Below are 21,636 nucleotides of genomic sequence, written 5' to 3' on the forward strand. Positions count from 1 at the left end.
TACTCCTTGTTATTACGCGATATAAGTAGTTTTAAATTAGGTTGCCATAAATATTTTACTAGTAGTAGCAAAGTTAAAGTTAACCTTAACATGAAATCACGTGATCAGAGTTTGAATTTGGGTACTATCTCGAAGGATTTTATTTCTTTTCTCACTAGAAGTATGGAGTGGCTCCGAAGGCACAACGTAATCCGTAATGATTGCCAGGACCACTTCCGATCACTACTTTCCCGAACCCCATACGGCGTTCCAAATCGGCCAATCCCGCACTTTTAGCGAAAGAAGAAAAATATCACTTAAGATAGTTCTTAAAACGTTAGCTTAGATTACGTGAGCGCTCTAAAGGTTTTAACTTCTTATATTTATAATACTACGTATCGCTTGATAAAAAGTCATAAATGGGGACAGAGTGGCCTCTGTATAACACCAAAGTACCAATATTTCCAATCAAAAATATGTATTTTAACTTAGTTTTACTTAAAAATTACTAACAATACAAATTCTTAACGTTGGCCATGCTTGTTTCAGAAATAAAATTGAGTGGCTATTTAGTAAAGTGTTATAGTAAAATTAAAAGACAGTAATCTTTTAAGTGCTTAATCATGAGTGGTTTTAAGGTACACAGCCGATGAAGTATTAAAATTAAATATCCTGCACAATATTTAATACTTTTTAGAAGATTCTTGGAGGAATTTAAAGGTGTTAATTTAATACCACTAGTAAAAATCACAAATTTATCCAATATAAATTTTTATGTTTACGAGTCCTTGCAATAATTCACAAAATTTATGAAATTAAACGCAGCGACTGTGCGAAGTAGTTCATTTTAAAAACAAAAAAAAACATCAAAACACGATTTAAAGCACATATGAAATATAACTGAAAAATCTGCTATTGCAAAACACTTCTTTGACTCCGGATGTATTATTTCGAAAAAAATGTACGATTATTAAAAGAAGATACAGATACATCACACTTGAATGCTTGGGATACAATATAATATAAAAAATTCGGGAAATTAATAAAAATAATGAAGACGGATCTATTGAAAAATCAATTTTATTGTCGTCTCAATTCATAAGAAAATTAAAATGGAACTCTATTAGAATTCTTTATGTTGGATAAAATAAAAGATAATATTTGAAAAATGTGTGATCATTACTAGAGGTATACAATTACTTCATAGTATTAAAAATTATATATTTTACAGTAATTTAAAAGTATTTAATTAAGGCCCATTGTAAAAAAGTTCAGATTCAAAACAGTAGTGAAATGTCAGGTGTTCACTTACTTTTAAAACAAAATGTATATCAAGTAAAATACATAGTACAAGAAAACAATATTTCTTTTATTCCTTTTATCTCCCTCCCTCTTCCGAGAAGCTTCTGGAACCGGAGTGCTTGGAGTAAGCGTATAGGTACATCTATTGCATATACAGTAATAGTACATAATCAGCATAAATCTTAGGCCTACTGGGTATCTGGTATAAACCTAGACAACAACTAGACATCGGCTGTCTTCAGTGTGGTTTCCAGCTGTTGGCTGAAACAAAAAAATGTGCGTTTAGTTAACACTACTAAGATTTAAAGACTAACCTTGCATAGGTTACACTTCTTTAAATTTTTTTCATAGTCGCTGTTGGTGGCAAGTATATTTCTTATTTTTTTAAGGGATTTCAAAAGTATTCAAGCAAAATGATTTCATAAAGTTTTTAAACGAATGTGATATTTATTTAGCCTTACCTTTATAATATACTTCCTTGTACATGCTAGGACAATATTTTGCTCCAGTCTGAAACAGTTATGTAGAATATTGTAGTATTTTCAAAGATTGCAAATACATTATAGATAACAAAATTTAATGATAAAAGATTACATTAAGTAAAATATATTTATGATAAACAAGTAAATGATATTTATAGGTGACAGTGTCTACGTATATATATATATATATATATATATATATATATATATATATATATATATATATATAAACTATATGTTTCCTAGACACTTTTTATTCCAACGTACTGATTTTGTACATAATTACCTAATTATTAATTAATGTAAATAATTATAAATTTAGTAGGGTTTTTTAAGGGATGTGTGATTCCTTAGTAATTTAAACCCATACTTAAAATATCTAACAGGATATAAAATGAACTTTTTGGCCAGTTTATCGACTTCACCCTTGTTTTCAAAATGGAGTATTTTGGGGATAACCCTAATATTTCTTGAAGAAAGCCCCATCCAGTGATACCGTATTTTAGATGCAGAAGTAAAAGAATATGAATAATAAGAACTAGAGGTGCATATCTCATTCCAATAAGAAACTAATGTTTTGAAATTTTAACATCTTACATTAGAAAAAAGGGTGGAAACACCATTATATCTTTTTAATCACTTCATCCAGGAAAACCATACTTTATGAATATATTTAACAATGAATACATGTACTTTTTGTGACTATTTCTACAGATTCAATTGTTGGCATTTATTTGCCGATTTATGTTAGAGAAGTAACCTTCGACTTTCACTATTCGTTTTCTTTTTACAATGCCTTCCAAATGAAACATCACATGATACGGCTTTACATATGGTTTGGTGCTAACTATTGATATTGATAATAAAAATCAAGTCAATAGTCATTTAGTACATCCTAGTAATATATCCTCATAGTTTTTGGGGTATACACTCTAGGTATACACAACTCCAACTTTGAGCAGTTGAAAATCATATTACCTGCTTGACATTGAAATCGATGTTCGTTCTCAGAGGTCGATGGTGCAAAGGTTGCGGGGGTCTGTAATTGTTGCCTAGGGGTGCTTTGGGGTGTTTTCCATCGCCCTGCATGAGTCGCCTTAGGGCATGAAGCTGTAATGAATAATAAGATAAATTAGCCTATAATAAAACAGTCACTGTACTATCTAAATATAGGCTATTACTTTCACAATATTATTGTAGTTATGCATTCAAAGATTAACAATGATCGTAGCCTTACACTCAATGCAAAACTGATACTGCTATGATACAATTTAAAAGTGATTAATCTTGAACGATTGACTTTATGGATTACCAATGAAAATGTAAAATAACATATACCTGTATGTATGGATGTAAGTAACATTCAAATCATATACCTCGAGAGCCAGTATCAGTAAGGAAAGTCGCATATAAAATTATTCTCATTTTAAATTCAAAATAGTTACTATATTTCATGGCTACAATAATTATTCATCCCAAAGCGAATTTAAAAGAAAAACTAATATTCCCAAAACCCTGTAAAAACTAATGATTTTAATATCGTACATTGTAATTAGTTATCATATAATATGTGTTCTGTTTATTAAGAAAACTATTATGTTATTTTCTTGTAAGTTATATAACTTGTCCTTCCAAGTACGTGATGGTTAATTAATCTAAGACATCCTGTGTGGAATAAATTTTCGGTATAACCTGTACATTAATTACAGTTTGATGTATGTTATAAAATAAGGGAAATATAAAGTAAATAAAGATAAGTATATTCAAAGCCAGATATAGGGTAACGACCTTGAGTTTTCCCCATGAGAACAATATTGAAACATATGCATATTTCATAAGTGGCAATCTGCGAACATTGGCTTATGCCTTGATTTATAAATATCGTATTCCCCTTTTCGTGAAGTTTTTACTTGGGATGGACGTCATTATAACGCGTGAATTGAACATAATCTCAGTCTATTATCATCAAGGAGACGGACACCACGAATGCTGTTCAGGCGGTGAGTTCCAGCACGTACTATAGAGTGCTCTTGGACATCACCCCTCCTTTATGTAAAACGTGATTAAGGGCTGTAACTCGTATCACTGTGTATCTGGACAAACACTGCAGACTGCCAAGGATTAATTCAGAGAAGTTACGTTTATACGAGTATGGCATATTTATAAATTCTGCTATTTTATACACCATTGCAAAGGGGTGAAATCTGTTTTAATAATTTAACTTTAAAAAATATGGATTTTATAACAATACGTTCAATGCAAAACGTAAATAAAACACTCAGACTAAGTACGAGATTCAGAATTATATTTGAGCGATGCCTTATTAAATTTCAATAAATTCAGTAAGAATTTTATTTTATCATCAATGTGTGTGTGTGTGTGTGTGTGTGCGCGTGTGTGTGTGTGTGTGTGTGTGTGCGCGCGCGCGCACGACCAGATATGGGATTCCATACCTGTACTGACTACATCTGACCCATATCTGTAGTCTCTAGCAAGATATGGGATCCATATCTGACTTTATTGCGGAAGTGAAGTCAAAACAACATCTTCTGGAGGAAGACATTAAAACCTTAAAAGCTGAAGTAGCAGAAGGTTAAGTTACTCTGTGAAGAAGCTCCAATGACCCCATTGGCAAAAAAAACAAACTGCCTCAAAAAAACCATCCTCACAATACCTGTACTGACTATATCTGACCCATATCTGGCTATGCTTGGCCTTATCTGGCGTATCTAGCCAGATATGGAGCTCTATATCTGGTCATATCATGCCACATTTAGTTGGATATGTGGTTCATGTCTGGTCATGCCTGGCCATATCTGGCCAGATAAACTTTTATCAAGCCATATCTGGCTGGTCTTCGACATGTTCATACAGGATGCGACTAATAAAGCTATTATGACGTCACCTGCTGCTTGGTGATGTAGATGGGCTTGTTGAGAATAATCCACGTGACAGTCTCATGACACGCCGGCATTGTAGTGGACCCGTCATACGTCATGTAGTACTCCGTGTCCGGCAGCAGGCCCATAATCGACAGCCTCTTCACCTCCACCTCTTCTCCTGAAAAGCAAAACATCATATGCTGAATCTGTTATTGTGGCATCGGAATGATTTATTAATTACATATTGAGTGTAGGAAGCAATACGTTAGTGCATACATTAGACGGGAAAATACTAATCAAATCAGAGATATAATTTTTGAAAATATATAGGGTGCCTTAGACTACCCATCGCAAATTTATAGCGGTCAAACGGGTTTAGTTTAAAGTAATTCCTTATTAAATTGACACTAAAGAATTTAATTGAAGTATTTTCATATTGTAAAATTGCCATAACCAGTCCCAAAAACAGAGGGTTCCATGGATGAATTTCAAATTTTTTAATACTAACATACTTCATGTCTATATCAGTTTAAACGTCTTTGAGTCCTAAAACTTATAGCAAAAAATTTGTTATCTTTATTGGTTTAAATGGCGGTCTAAGTGTAGAGACAGAAATGAAATACAGAAAATTTGTATTTTGATGAGGGTTCGAATCACAGGAGTGACAATAAAAAAAAGAAAACGTTATTTTATATACATTTCAGACTGCCAAACGTTTAAAATTATGAAGAACGTGACATGTGCTAACATTTGCAATTTTGTACATTTGAACATAAAACCCTCTTTTTAGGACATTCTGTATTTTTAAACAGTTAAGAAAATATTTTAAACCAATTGTTTGGGGGTCGATTTTAGACGACTGCAGTTGACGTTTTACGGCCAAGAGAAGGGTAGTCTGAAATATACGGTTGAAATTCAACTATAATTTTAGTTTTTCGGTCCAAACTGTGTCGAAACATCGCGTACGCAACGCAGGTCTTGATTTATTTTGTCCTCTATGAAGAGAGCCATTTTCGTTCAAGAGGTCTTAAATCGTAACTGCCAATAATACACACATCTTTCCATTTGAGACAAAAGGTGCGGAGTTTTATGTTATTGGTTGAAGATAAACGACCAGATTAAGGAAACGTTAGTAGCATATGATAAAAATTCTATGTTGAGCACTCATGGCAATAATGGTTGGTAGTTGGTTTGTAACACTTGATTTATGTACTTTTAGGCAATTCCAGTTTAGAATATATTCTAACCACAGTGGGCCTAAAAATTTAAAGAACTCAGTTGTGAAAGCATTGTTTGGATGTGATGTGACTCGTAAAACTTAGACGTTAGGCGCCTTAAACATATGAAAGAACTAGTGATTTCAAAGAAGAAAGTAACCAAGAAACTAAATGTATTATAAAAATGTAGGCTTCATTTGACTTACTTTTTTAGAAAAACCTAATTATTAATACTAAGGGTTGAGTTTATAGTTTTGTTTAACCAAAATAAATATTTTATGGGTTATAAGCAAAAAAAATCGAGTAAATGTTTTCTTCCTCAATCAATTCTGAACTGGATTTTAAATTTATACTTTCTTATTAGTAGCTTACGATGTGTTCGTACGGCAAGAAAAAAATATCAATGCTTTGAAATCAGTAAAAGCTATTACTGAAATACAGCTACAGTGTTATTTAATAACAGACACCGTATGTAGACATCAGATAAAGTAAAGTAAAGAATGTCTTATTTTACCCGGCGAAGTTAGGGCTAAGAAGCCCTCTCTAACACTTAACCTGGGGACCAACGGCTTAAAGGTTACTTCCGAACCACCACCAATGGCCGGGCAGGCGGGCTGCTTGCAAGGACAGGATCGCTCACCGGTCACCCATCCAAGCAGCAGCCACGCTCGACGTTGCTTGATCTGGTTATCTTGTGATAAACGCCGTACCCGCTACACTGCGCCATTGGCCATGATAAATGATAGATAACTTTGATGATAAATGATAATCCAAAAGTTTCTATCTTTATACGCTGTGAAAATGTAACAAAACTAAAAATCTAATGCAATCTGTAGCACTTCAATCTCACCTCCATATCTGATCTTATCGAGCTGCTCCGTCAGTATCCTCAGCTCTGGATTGGATAAGTCTCCCAACTGGAAAAAACAAATTATATCTTAAATCTACAACACCTAAATCACAATAATTATAAATATATCTAGCAACTAATCAAAGATATTTAATGTAACATTAGAGCCTTTAATCTTAGTGCTTATTGGCTGTGCGAAGAAATCAATTGACATTAATGTTAGAAAAAACTTGATATGATAATAAAATAATAATTAATAATTTCTTTATTCTGTTTTCCGTTATATGGTTCAGACAAACAAAACAAACCTCCAACAATGTGTTTTCTTAAAACTGTTTTCGTGGCTTTATAAAAACTTGCTGGAGTTAATTTCTTTATTAATATTATTTGAAACGTTAAAACTTAGCAGGAATCAAGGCACATAATGTACTTTAAATATTGCTATAGGAAACAGACTGCGAAATTTAAAATGTAAAACAATTAATCCACTGCAATGTATTTTAGACCCCGTAATGAAGTCTCTGTCACGTAAATCTGCAAATAAACTAACTTTTACTAGTAACTACAGGGAGACATTTCTCAATTTATAGTATTTAATTTCAGAGCAACATGCCTCAGTAGCTTTTTTATAGAGCTAAGCCAAATAACAAGGAATCAGAAAGAACTATGAGTACTATGCCGAACAGGAAGTATATATTGTTTAATGCAGTTTTATCCATATAAACGATGTATTTGTTAGTGAATAACAGGATATTTTGCCTCCTCAATAGTTCACTTCTAGCTTCTTTATAACTGCAGGAGAGACACACTAAATGCAGCAAAATGGATGTATCCTCTACATCTGTGCAACACAGTAGATTTGCAAGAGCGACATACCAATAACCAAGATGTAGAGGTAAAGGGGTTGATAGATTGATAGGTCTAATTTACTGCAAGGGATGGCTGTTCGAGTGTTGGGGTTCTTCTGCAATGTTTATAGTTTCTGCAATCTTAGACCGAGTACCACCGTATTTCACTTTGATGGAGGAGAATCCCGCTGGATTGAAACTAGCCAGCCCTTCTTCCAAGGTGAAATTACTTAGAAATAGTTCCCACCTGCCATCATCGGAGTGGATCTCAACAGGACACGGCCCTAGCCCACAGCCTTACCAATTAGGAAAGAAGCAATGAGATGTTCCTCATCTTCCATTTCTTGATAGATATTAATTTTTATGCGTTACCATTAACCCAGCAACTAAAGATGTACTCTTACCTGCATCAGTAAAGAAATGGCTACGACCCCTTGAGCTCTGTGCAAGGCTTCACTGAAGTTCGAGTACAATTGAGAGTTGAACCCAAATATTTGTATCTGTAAAGGTACCACCACAATAAATCTCAAACACAAGTAATTAACTCTTAACGATTTCTATAACAGACTCAAATGAATTTTTTGGAGATTCAGGAGCTAAAAATAACAATTTACAATGTTACGCTACCTTATTTTAGTTTTAGTGGAACACTCAAACACTCATATATATGTATATACAAGTTCCACTAAAACTAAAATAAGGTTATGTAAAATTGTAAATTGTTATTCTATATTGTTATTATATATACAAATTGTGTTTTCAATTAATTAGGCAAATTGCTGTTTTTGTATTCGGTTACGACTTCTTCTACGACTTTAAAATAAAGAGAGAACAAGCCATAAATGAAGTTTCACATTAGTGTTAGCGAGGATCCGGCAATGACTAATCTAAGTGTAAATGAGTATTAAAAAAAGATGTAGAAGCAGAAAAATGTAAATGATTAATATTTGGGTGGGAAATGCAGCCACAAACAAAACAATAATACAATATTGTTTTAACGTAATAATTTACGGCGTTAATTTTTTTTCTTTTTTACAGACAACACAACAACGTTGGTAGAAATAAACTACACGTAAAATATTATTGAATAATTCCAAATTTTTGACTAGACTATACATTTTGGACACTTTATTAGTTACACCTGCTGCACCTTAAAAACGAACTTTAGAAGCAAATAATGTATTTACTGTATAGTTATCTGAGGACATTTTGTTTGTATATTAATGAGAGCTGCAGCATTTCCAGGATGATTTTGAGGTGTTTGAAACCGGTGAGGGAGGGAGGGAGAGAGGGGTACATTAGACCGAGCTAAGGGCCTGCCCTTTGTTCTGGCTCCCGCCCAAACGCATTTCACTTAACAACAATATTTTGGCGGAATGCCGATCCCGTAATAAAGAGCTTAGCCCAGCCAAGTATCGCGGCTCGGGTTCGACTGGAGTGTGCTTGGCTCTCATTACTGTTCTTGTATACTTCTACCCACAGCCAATTCTCATTTATTTGTGTTTCCTGGTTAAACTGGTTGAAATAAATCCAATATAACTACGTTTTTTTCCTTTCAAACAAATATTAACGATTCCATGTTTAAATTATTTGTATAGCCACTATATACAACACATAAAAGTATTCGCATAAACACGTTTAACTTATAGTTACTTTTTAATATTCTCATTAACGCACATAATCATAAGCGCATTTGTGTTTTTTGGAATATAAATTTTAGTTCTAAACACCTCTACTACAATGTACTTATCAGATGGTTTCTAAAGCAACTCTTCCGATAAATGTTAATTGCAAAGGACTACATAAAAAATAGTTGCGTAATCCTTGGAAAAACTCCCTCCAGTTCACTATACTATACAATATTTTTGCAATATTATGTTTATACGTACAAAAACACAATACAAGATATGTACAATAGTGTATCGAGGATTTATTTTTGTGGGTACGGACACATATATTCGTGTCTGGAATTTATCTTCATGAATTTTAATGTTATGAATTAAAATTAATGCAAGTTACACGCGAAGGCATGGACCAACATTCTGAGAATTTTTTAAGTGGGTAAGGTTAAAAAGTAGTTTACCCTTATTTAATTCCAAAAAGGTAGGTATGTGTTATAGAACTCATTATTTTGCTCTTTTGTCCTTCCTCTCTTTGACAAAATTCCATGGTACATAAATATTTATTAAATTACAACATGAGAGCAAAATACAAAATTTATTGAAAACAAATGAGAGCAAAATACAAGTATTTTACTAGTTCGAAGCTCTCAAAATGTTAATGTAAAATTACGTCAGAAATAATCAGACAAATTTTTAACAACATAAAAAATATCGTGGAAACCCAATATTTAATTGTTTAGGGTTTTTATTTCACTAAAAAAATTTAGGAAGTATATTTACTCATTGTATGTTACCAATATTAACTAACGGCATATTCATTCAAACAGGTGACATGCATTTTAACCAAATATGGCATTTTAAATAGTTTATTATACTTACTCTGTGTTCTTATATATTTAAAACTATACTATTTCATTGAGAACAAATACATGTAATTTTAACGACTATAATAAGATTTACTAATAATGTAGTAAAATAAAAAGTTTTGATGGGAGGGCAAAAATGTTTTACAATTCGCACATAAAAGGAACATTTTTTTGTCAAAAAGTCTCTTATAATACTACTACGTAAAATATAATCTATTACATTATATCAAGCTTTCATTATCTTCGTTATCTATTAAGTAACGTGCATAATTAGATCAACGAGATATCCTGTGTATCTATCTAGCTATAAAGTAATCTCATATACCAACCCTTTTAATCATCTCTTTATCTTTCCGTTCTTTTTTTGTATTATTCATAATTGGTCTTACGAACGTTCAATTGAATTAAGAATTACGATAAGCAGGATACTAATTATTAGGATAAATAAAATTGTTAGGCGTAACTAAATTTAAAAATATAAATAGGCAAGTAAATTTACACTATCGCTCTGGAGTTGTTACATTTTCGCTAATTTTAGTGACGAAGAATCTATAAGAAATAGGTTTAATATCTTAGATATATTTTAAGTTGCAGACTCATTTTGGAAAAGCTACAGAAACGAAATGTCCACACAGGTGGCAATACTCATCTTTATTCAAAGTAATCAACGTCATTAGCATTGAATCGCTAAATAATTAGTGGATCTTTTCGAATAGGTGTAAAAAGATAAGCTATACACGAGAGTTCAAGCGTTAAAAGAAGAACCCACCCCTTCAAAGGTGAGCAATAAGAGTTACTGTATTTCAAAAAAATTTTAAGCATAAATCTTAGCTTTTTATGCTTTTAAATTCTATAAAATTAACTTAATTTTAGACAAATATTTAAGAAAAAACGCAAAAACGTGTTTTGGGCGTGATCCAATTGTATTCAACAGAATAATATTTGGAGATCTATTGTTAGTCTGAAATGCATATGGGGCTCGTTCTTTGTACAAATTAAAATGAAGAAGTATTCATACCACTGATGTCACACCTGGATATTATCTTTACTTCGTTGTGTTTAAGTCATTTAAATTGTCAGAGTAAAACCATTATTATAAAATCTATTGTATTATTAAACACCACAGATATCTAAAATTTATTCTTATAACCACCTTCATATTGTTTGTTTGGAGTTGCAAGGAAATATTGAGACTTCTTAATTTCCAGGCAGTGCATAATCTTACAACCCGACAGATTGTATCTTTAAATTCATGGATTACATTTTTGCCATTTTCAAATTTGCAAGCTCTAAAATTCACAGATTAAAATATACTTAAACTAACTCCATTATAATTTTAAATTATGGAATACATTCGAATTATGAATGCATTTAATCACTTGAGTATTTATATATCTCTTCTTTTATTGTAAATAATATGGATTTTTATCCACACCCATAATAATTGGTGTAAGAAAATTACAGTGTTGATAATTGATTAGTGTAACCATTAAAACCAATTATTTACGTGAATTTAGTTACATTTTACCTTCCGCTTAGTGCAGCGTCTGAAATATGACACTGTCACAGACTTTCTAGAGTCCACATCCATCTGAAGAGATCCACAAAAATACGACTACGTAAATGTTCAAAACAAACTCTTCGCATCGTTTCGACGACTAAAAACGAGCCCTGTCTCCTCTACACAGTATTCGTTCAGTGTAAACTAAGGGAAGAGGTATTCCCATTGTCTCATCAAACGCACAATTAAATAGACCTGTAATAGCAGAAGCTGGAGCTAATGGAGAGCTAGCAGAAGTGAAATGGAGCTAAACTCAAAGTTCCTATTGAATTGACCCCTCCATAGTAATGTAATGCGATTGTATATATGATGGCCTGTATCAAATCCTAATAATATTAGAAATTCGAAAGTGCCTTTGTTTGTTTGTTTTGTTTTCACGCGTAACCTACTCAACCGAATTTACCGAAATATTACAAGGACACCGTATGTTCCTGGGATAAATTTGGGTCAATTCTGATTTTCAAAAATCCCTCCGGGCTACGCCCCACTGATCTTAAAATTAGCAAAAAATGCCATCTTGGTCTCTAAAGTTGTGTAATATTAATTGAATGAGCCTGTCAAATGTGATCAACTATTCTGTGTAAACATAGCTTATTATTTTATGTTTGTTTACTACGAGTAACCTGTTTTAAGAGTTTATTTTTTACTAACAATTAATAATTCAGATTTAAACGATTTGGGTATTTACTAATCTACCTTAGAAAATGCGCTAAATTCAAAAAGGTCAGAATTATGTCCGAAAATTCCATTTGAAGCACTCGACAAGAAATATGTCAGATGAAATTTCGCTGGATAATTAGAACTAATGTACCAATTCCAATCGAGATTTCCTAGAATATTAAAAAAAACTGTTACTATAGTTTTAAATACTGATATAAAACTTATCTTATTTCTCTTTTGACAGAAGTAGGCATCTCTGATCTATAATATATATTTTCTTGTTCGGGAACAAACCAAATCAACTATCGAAAAAAACATTCTATGAAGTAAATAAATTACAATGGCCGTAATTATAAAACTTTTTGACTCATTTTCTTGATTGTGACAAACATTGGCGTCGGAAATATAATTCGCTCGAACCAGCAGTAAATTACCGCAAAAATTACTACTAAATTAAGTGCAAAACTGCGAGTAACTGCTATTAGTGCAGATATAAGAGGCAATGTAGTTTAAATTTTTCTATACAATTAAAGACTTTTATGAAACCTACTTAAGTTGCCTTTGGACGAAAGTACGCTTCTCAGAGGTGTGTGTATATATATATATTTTCTTGATCGGGAAAAAGTCAAAATCAGCTCTGGAACAAAAAATACTTAGACCGGAGTAAATTAAAATAACGATAAATATATACTTTTTAACATATATTCTTGATCGTTGGAGGAAGGCAAACTCAATATTGGAATCCTAAATATAATTTACTCCAACCAGAAGTGCTCATACAGGTGCAAAACCTACGAAATTGCGGGCGAAACCGCGGGTAAATACTAGTAATTTATATAATGCTATGTATCTGCAGTTTGCTCTATTTATAGGCACTTTCGTGTTAAATAACATGTAAAGAATAAAAGAATGTTGTGGGGGTTGCGTATGTGGTAACCTCAGCCACAGGGGTAAGGGGGAGCTAGATGACGCATGCGCAGGGCACGTCCACGCGGAGCGCCGTCAGTATCCGCTCAGACGTGTGTGAGAGAGGACAGCTTTCAATGGGTTCGGTACGATTTATAGACGGCCTTACTAAAATTATAATATGTAAATATAACCATAACCGCTATAAACAATACAGGAAATAGTATAAATCTATTATTTTTTAATAGGAAAATGTACACTTCGAACGAACAAGAATATGTGTATAAATAGACCAAATACAAATAATAAAAAAAATATTTGGTTATCATCATTTCATGCTACGACAAATTATAGAAATCTGCGTTTCAGGAAAGGAAAAATAATTCAGTAAACTAATTTTGAATTTGAAATATCTATAGATTGATTAAGTTGTACGAAACTATAGGTGAAACGCTATTGACCTAATTTTGATAGCCTAGTAAATTTTTTCACTTAGTAGTAATTGAACTGTGTTTGTTCAAATAAAAAATATCAACTAATTTATTTTTGTATAAACATTTTCCAAAAATAGACATGGGCAAAGACAATTCCGTTAACTCGTACAAACCAATTATAGATGTCAAGTAGATGAATGGTTTTTTTTTCAAATGCACTACCATTCTATGGAACCCGTAATAAGATTCCTGAATAATTTTGAGCATCTTTAGAGCACGCGAGAGGGAGATCCTAGGAGTTAATCCCTTGATGTGCAATCCAGAAAACACGATATCGAACGAATCCATGGATTTTAAGTTGCATTGTCATGGATAATGTTTTTCAAGGTGTGTTATTGTGAGGCTTGAGAACTAGGTAGATAAACTTCCAAATTAAAAATCGTTTCCTTCACAGTTATAACGGGAAAATTCAGTTAACGAAGTGTATTCACGAACCAGAACGATTCAATGAATAAGACCTCGTATATGTGGGGATCATTTAAATAGCTGGTATTTTCCATAGGTTGAAATATTCAAAAAGCTGATAGATCCTATAGACTGAGAGCGTCTTAAAACTATAAATTTCACAAAGGCGGGATCTTGTCAGAGGCTGGAATTTCCCGCATAGGCAAAATCTCTTCCAGGATGGAATCTTCAAGGGACCGGAAATCTAGAACTCCCCAAGACCTAAAGCTTTTACTCTAAAAGGAGAGGTTTGATATTACGAAACACCTAGGTAGATTTCAAGGGACTACAAAATGGGGGACGCACGTGTAGGGTGGGGGCTGGAAAACGATATTAATTTCGAAGATGGAAGTAACCATAGACCAAATTATTCTACCGACTAAAAGCTTTTAGAAACAAATATGTATCTAATGCTGCTTGTGACTAGCCTTCCCTGACTTCTCTTACTTCATGTTTTTGTAAAGCTCCATGATTTCTACTGTACATTATCCTTGAATCCTTACAAATTATCCGTTCTCAAATTAATTTACCTTTGTATCATCTCACTGAAAACAAACGCTGAAAATATTGTATTTTATTTTTGCCCAACACTGTATATACCACGACGGGATTATATTGGGGGATATAATTTAAAATATATAATATGTTCAAAAGTGCTGACTGAAAAATGGTTTAGTTGTCGGATTAGATGATGGTTATTGTTGTTATTGGTTTAGGGTATTTATTATGTAAAGAATTACTTTTTAATTTCACACTTTGCCCTTATATTTTAAACTATAACTTACTTGTTATTATAACTTATTAGTACGTAATTCTTATTAGTATATTACTGGTTATTTATTAATTAATTTATGCTATTTTTCTAGGATTGTGTTTTCTGAAAAACACGTAAACAATGTTTATGAACTAATTTTATATGTTGTCTTTTTTTATCTCCTTTTATATTTGTAAACTAGACTTACCATTAGAAAGAAAATAAACAAGGATATTGGTATGTGAAATGATACAAATAAAAAGGATACATCAATGAAGCATAGATAGAGTTGATCATAACGATAATATCGCTCTACAATTTGCTTCTGAATAAATAAATATCCTAAGCAGTACCAACTGCATCCTCCTCGATAAATCTGCTTTTTTCCAAATCAACCCTTCGAGAGCCCTTCCCTTAGTATCTGGCGAGCGGCCAGGGCACTCATCAGACGCCGCGCCGGTGTATCGCGCCTATAATAAGGGCAATTCGCGTGATGGATACTGCAAGGGCGCTCTGGCGGTGAGCGTGCATATCGATCTGTCGAGGAGACTGGGGCAAGTGAGTGTTGGGGGTCTGCCAACTGCCGACCAACCAACACTTTAGGTCTCACCTTTGTCTTGCCCCCACAATAACCCGGTATTGTTCCCCCGCATATTGTCTCCAGAAATATTGTGGGGAGCAAGAAAACTGACTGCATCCTGCGATAGCGATTGTTACCTGCATGTCTAGAAGTTTACTATTTTTTTTTGGAAAAATGTAATCATCTTTCATATAAATAAAACTAAAATGTACATGGCATATTTAAGAATGTTTTAATGGAAAACTTCTTGAGGTTCTATAAAATAAATATAAATGTAAATAAACCATACCAAAATTAAAATTCTTAGCTAGTTACAACTGTCCCTTTCATCAATCGCTCTAAAACATATTTTGAGATATATTTGTGAAACAATGTACAGATCTATACCCAAATTTATATCTCAATACTTTTTGAAATGTTTTATACTATTCTAACTGGCATCTTGGATTTGTTTCTCAGTGGTGAACGGTTTTTCCTGGCTCCAACAAATAACCCAAACGCATCCTGCAACTTTTAAGCTTTTTTGCTACTGTACACTTTCCCTTCGTTATAACTATTCAGCTTTCTATCGTAAATAATTGCAATTTTTTAAGTGACTCAAAAGTGTTTAAATAGCATATTAGTAAAAGTAAATAATATGGCTTCTTTACTTTTTCTTGGCTACTTTATTAAGTCCCATTATATTTACAATGGATAGTTAATATACTCTATGCTACTTTCTAAATGTGAAATTTGAATTTTAAAGGTTTTTTACCTATCCACATGCTAAAGGACAAACAAGTAGTACATAAATAAGTTGGTAATTCTTTCCATCTCATGATTTTACGCTGACTATTATTTATGTTAAATTATTGTAAAACATCTATGAGTGCTATGAAAAGTTTTTTTCAAACAAGGTTGCAGTCCATTTATGTACTTAAAAAGGGAGACATTGTATGTATCTTGCGTAATTTTCTATCTCGACTTTGAGAGTATTTTCACTTTCAGTTCAACCTCAAACTTCCAAATTTCCTTATTAATATAATTGTTTTCATCTCTTCATACTAATTTCAAACAATTTTAATACTTTTCTCGATGTTGCATACATCCATAGAAAATGTTGCCTGTATTTGTGCATTGAATAAACTGCAATAATCTAATTATTATTTTCTGCTAAAAAAACTAGCAGAAAAGACAATGATCACCTCTGCAGGGAAGGTATAGCCGTTTATAGAATGCTCAGAGCCTGTCTCGTCCTGCAGACCGTAGTGGATATGGATCTGGTGGAACTGGTACTTGTAGCTGAGAGGGCCGCCCGTCACATTGATGTGATGCCTAGTGGTGTTCTCCACCGTAAACACTATACTGTGGCCAGTGTTGGTGATTAACCCGTTTACCTGGAACATCACATGAAGATAAAGCATCAATGAGAGTTCTTCATTAAAAAATATGCATTATAACTCTACTAAAGGAATAAGCAGTGGATGAAAGGAATATAGTATGTTCATAAATGCTTATTTATTTTTAAACTTAATACTGTAATTATATTTACTTGTGAAACTTAAATAAAATATACAATAGACTTATTCAAATATTTTAGTATCATCGATGAGTAACTTACTGTAACAATTTTTGAAAACGTAAAAAAATACTGGTTTTTTGTTAATCCTGTACGTGCTGTGTATAAAATGTATTGTTAAAACAATAAACCAATTTTAACTGTGCATATATTTTGTTTTTTTCTGAAATATATGGATTTTCCTTCTTTCACAGGTCGTATAATAATTATCTCCCCATTATCAATTGTAATTGAACTAAACGATACAATATTATATGCATATGTGAATGTTGAGCTTAGCTCCAATTCACCTTCCTCTTCGTGCAACATCTGAAATATGACGTCACAGACTTGACTCCTGTATTCTACAGTCATGTTTTGTCTTACTTGTGTTACTGTATATTTGATGAGACAACGACAATGCCTCTTCACTTAGATTATATTTGTATCTAATATTAGATTTGAGTGTAGGTGTCTCTGATGCCGAAACAACGCAGAATTCATTTCTAAAGCTTCTTCGTCACCAAATTTTATTTAGATCTGTTCAAACGAACATGACTCCATATTACAGGAGTCAAATCTGTGACAACATCAGTTGTCAGACGCTGCGCTAAGAGTAAGTTAAACTGCAGCAAAACATTCACAATGAATCAACCCTTCCATAGATACAATATATCCATAGTCATGACCGATTAATATAACTTAGTTTTAGTGAGGACCATTGATCAATGCAAGCAATAAGAGAACTCTCATATTAAATTATTATATAATTTCTCCATGACCCTCCCAGAATGGTCTCCACGAAAGTATTGAAGTTACTTTAGAGCCAATCGCAGTCAGCGAACCTCAGTACAATCGAAACACCCTTAGATCGTGATAGTCCTCAATATTGTTCCAACCAGATTAAAGGTATATTATAAAAGAGAAGCTTAAAAAACGTAAGATTTTTCGTGTTTTGACGTTTCATAAAATGTAGACCACATTGCATCCAGCAAAAACTTTTAAAGTTAGTAACGTTTTCATATGAAGGAGCAGATCTTTATTTTGCATCAAATTCCCAAATAGGTTAGTTTAGTTGTATTATTATAATTATTTAATGATTTCAGTATCAATTACTGTTTTCGTTTTTTTATAAAAACGTTATACAAAAGAGTGTGCGAATCGCATAACATTTTTCTGTTATCATCGAAATCAGTCTCTGAACATTGTATAATACTCAAAAGGGTGGAAGTTGAGGGGTTAAAACTCACCCTGTGTTTATCCAGGTGGAGAAGACGCAGGTTTGGGTCAAACAGCAGCTTGTTAGGCTCCAAGTTGACTGGGGATTGTCGCCGCCCCTTGTTGCACAGACTCCACTCGGGGTTGATCAACCCCCAGAACGCTGGCCCTGCCACAAGCAAGGCAAAAACACTTTAAATATTGGAGGATAATTAACAGTTAATGTTTGTATAATGTTTTATCTAGTATATAAAAGATTGGTTTGATTAACTCAAAATAAGAAGACCCAATCAAATTCAGTTGCATGAGCCTGATGGATTCGCTATTGTCTATCCATCAGGTAAAATATATTGAGCTGACTTTGCTGTAACTTTGTATGATCTTATGCAGTCAAATAACATAAATATTTGTTACAGAGCTCCACACCAATATTATTTAAATGGGCCATTTGAATTCATTGAAGTCATTAAAATAACGAGAAAGGCTGAAATATTTTGATACAATTAATTCCTGTAAATCCTGAATGCACTTATTTCACCCAGATAAGATAGCAGGTATACATAAAGGTATATAATATTCAAAAAGGTAGTACAGATTTAAAGATTATCAAGAAATAGCAGAATGTTGCGTAAAAACTTGATGTATTTAAAGTGTTAAACAAATGAGGATACTTTTCAAAGAACAACATTTTACTCATGCAGTATTTTTTCAGGAAATGATAAATCGATTTTAAAGAGCAACTAGGTAGCCTATATTGGATTTATTAAAGAATAAAACTTACAGTTTCTTAACTTACCGAAACCTACCATCAGCAGAAGATAATAAGTCACTTTAACGGCATTTCTTATTACTGACACAAGTCAATTTTGAATTGAACTATCTGGATATTGAATTCATCCATTTTACACCAGTTATTTAAATGAATTCTACTAGCCACAAACAATAGTATGATACGGATAACGGAATGGGAGACTTGTGGCGTGGAACTGGTGCACGGCAACAGAAGGGTAGTCACATATCAATGGGGTGGCGGGCAGTAAACTGTGGCCTGTACAACATTTATACACTGAGGCGAGTTTACCCTCAATAGTCTCTCCATCTGCTTTTTCTATGTGATACAACTGTACGTTTTGTATCGCTGTAGAAATAGTATTATAAATGCAGTGGAAGGGAGAGCCGCGTAGCGTGGAACTGGTGCACGGCAACAGAAGGGTAGTCACATATCAATGGGGTGGCGGGCAGTAAACTGTGGCCTGTACAACATTTATACACTGAGGCGAGTTTACCCTCAATATTCTCTCCATCTGCTTTTTCTATGTGATACAACTGTACGTTTTGTATCGCTGTAGAAATAGTATTATAAATGCAGTGGAAGGGAGAGCCGCGTAGCGTGGAACTGGTGCACGGCAACAGAAGGGTAGTCACATATCAATGGGGTGGCGGGCAGTAAACTGTGGCCTGTACAACATTTATACACTGAGGCGAGTTTACCCTCAATATTCTCCCTCTGCCTTTTCTGTGTGATCCCGCTATATTTGATGTTGAGCTATAGTTTTCTTTTTTATCAAGTTGACATTTATTAAACCTGACCAATTTATACCATTGGTTTTAGATTTGAATATCGTTATTTTTTAGTGGACCCATAGAATAACGATAGATATTAAAATTATTTTTATAAATAAGTTTGAATAAATATTTATATAATAACTATAGGAAATGAATTACCCATTTATATGAAGTATTATAAGGAAAATTCTTTTTCATTCTGTCCTATCTTCTATTTACCTTCGTGTCCTGATGATTTCATCGAACAACGTACAGAGTTTTTAGGAAAAATTCATTCTTCTAGAGCAAATAACTTACTAGAATAAAATCAGTCCGAGATTGTTTAAAAAAACTAACAATAAATACTATTAGGTGGATAGTACGCTTGTCGTCAAAGGATTCAATGAGGTTGCATGCAAAATTCAAATCTATAGCTCATTTCATTCTGGAGATATCCTGTGAACAGATAGAAAAAATAAAATGATACAAAAAAGTGATGATTCAAAAATGGCTCACCATAGAACTCATTATTGAAAAGATATTAATTACATTTTTGTTTAAAGCTTATGCAAATTCTACATATGAAATTGATACATTCAGATTTGTTTTATTAAATTGGATTTCATATCAGTAAAAAAAAAATAATTAAAGTCACTATAAATTTATGTTGGATGGTTAGGTCATATGTGTTAATATACGAGTATCACAGGGTGTATCAATCTTTTATGGCTGGATTGAGTTTTTTTTACGAATTTTTATCTATTCTGGTATTTTTTTCGTTGCCATCAGAGGCCCATTATTATGTAACCCATAACATCACTGTAAAAATATTAGCAGTGTAAACACTCAACCAGATCCCATGGTGTGACATGAACCATCATTGAACTCTGTGTTACTCATATAAAAATGAAGCTTCATACTCAATTTCAAGTCAGGACATCGATTTTTTTATTTCCGAGGTGATATGCGGACAGATTGACAGAAGTTTTTCAGTCCCTAGAGTGACAAGGCTTCGCTAAAGGTCAAGCAATAATATTGTATGTATCTAATCCACAGATTGTGGTCCTTTTGTCTTTTGATGATTGGTCAGATATCAGTACTATAAAACATTCTTTAATATAACATTATTAAATAACGTATTTTTACACGTATGAGCTAGTAATATCGCAAGATGATTTAAAATTTTACATATAATTTTTGTAATTCTCTAAGAGATTGTACCTAGAATTTAAACAATTAAAACGATTTTTACAATGTCAAGAAAGCCAACTGTTACGGTAAGTTTTCGAAGAATTACTTTATATCTTTTCATTGATGTAAATAATTTCGCTACAGCTCAGCCAATAGTAAACTAAACTAAATGTAAACCAAATTTTGACCAAAGTCCAAAGTTAAGGTGAAAGCTGTGTAAGTGTGGTTTACACAAGACATGAAGGGAAGTTGTGCCGATTGACTACTTTACCAGATCAGCTGCCTCACTCCCCGGATAGGCTGATCTATTATGTAAGGGTTGTCTTGAACCAATTACTCTTACTCGGTTGAGGGTTGAGGAAAGGCCTCTTCTTATTTAACTGCATCTTAGGAAAGATGTTTCTAAGTATGAGCACGTGACTTTGGACAATCTAGTTTTTAAATCAACAACATCACATAACTTGTTTTAATTGTTTGTGACAAGGATCTCACCGCACTTTAAAATTCTTGTGCATTGAACAAAATAGTAAGCTACGAAGTAAAACTTAAACATTAATTGTAATGCTACTAATTACTACTTTTTACAATTTTGACATAAAAGCTATTTTTTAACATATTATATTTATTAATTTCCAGGAATTTCAGGCGAGTTTCATACTTTTTTTCTTTAACATTGACGTGCTAAATTTGGGGGTTTT

The 21,636-nt window shown here is 32.9% G+C and overlaps 1 protein-coding gene across 1 annotated transcript in view; it reads right to left on the reverse strand.

Moving 5' to 3' along the window:
* Positions 1-294: 294 nt before the first annotated feature.
* LOC124362086 (carbonic anhydrase-related protein 10) overlaps positions 295-21,636 on the reverse strand; it is a 235,015-nt gene continuing 213,673 nt past the window's right edge. The window contains exons 4-11 of the mRNA XM_046816259.1: positions 18,235-18,371; positions 16,632-16,823; positions 7,965-8,060; positions 6,713-6,779; positions 4,669-4,823; positions 2,742-2,873; positions 1,743-1,791; positions 295-1,542 (exon numbers count right to left, since the gene is read on the reverse strand). Of these exons, the coding sequence (XP_046672215.1) occupies positions 1,520-1,542; positions 1,743-1,791; positions 2,742-2,873; positions 4,669-4,823; positions 6,713-6,779; positions 7,965-8,060; positions 16,632-16,823; positions 18,235-18,371 (851 nt within the window). The 3' untranslated portion in view covers positions 295-1,519. The remainder of the gene's footprint in view (positions 1,543-1,742; positions 1,792-2,741; positions 2,874-4,668; positions 4,824-6,712; positions 6,780-7,964; positions 8,061-16,631; positions 16,824-18,234; positions 18,372-21,636) is intronic.

Source organism: Homalodisca vitripennis, chromosome 5 (assembly GCF_021130785.1).
Source record: "Homalodisca vitripennis isolate AUS2020 chromosome 5, UT_GWSS_2.1, whole genome shotgun sequence".
Taxonomy (NCBI): domain Eukaryota; kingdom Metazoa; phylum Arthropoda; class Insecta; order Hemiptera; family Cicadellidae; genus Homalodisca; species Homalodisca vitripennis.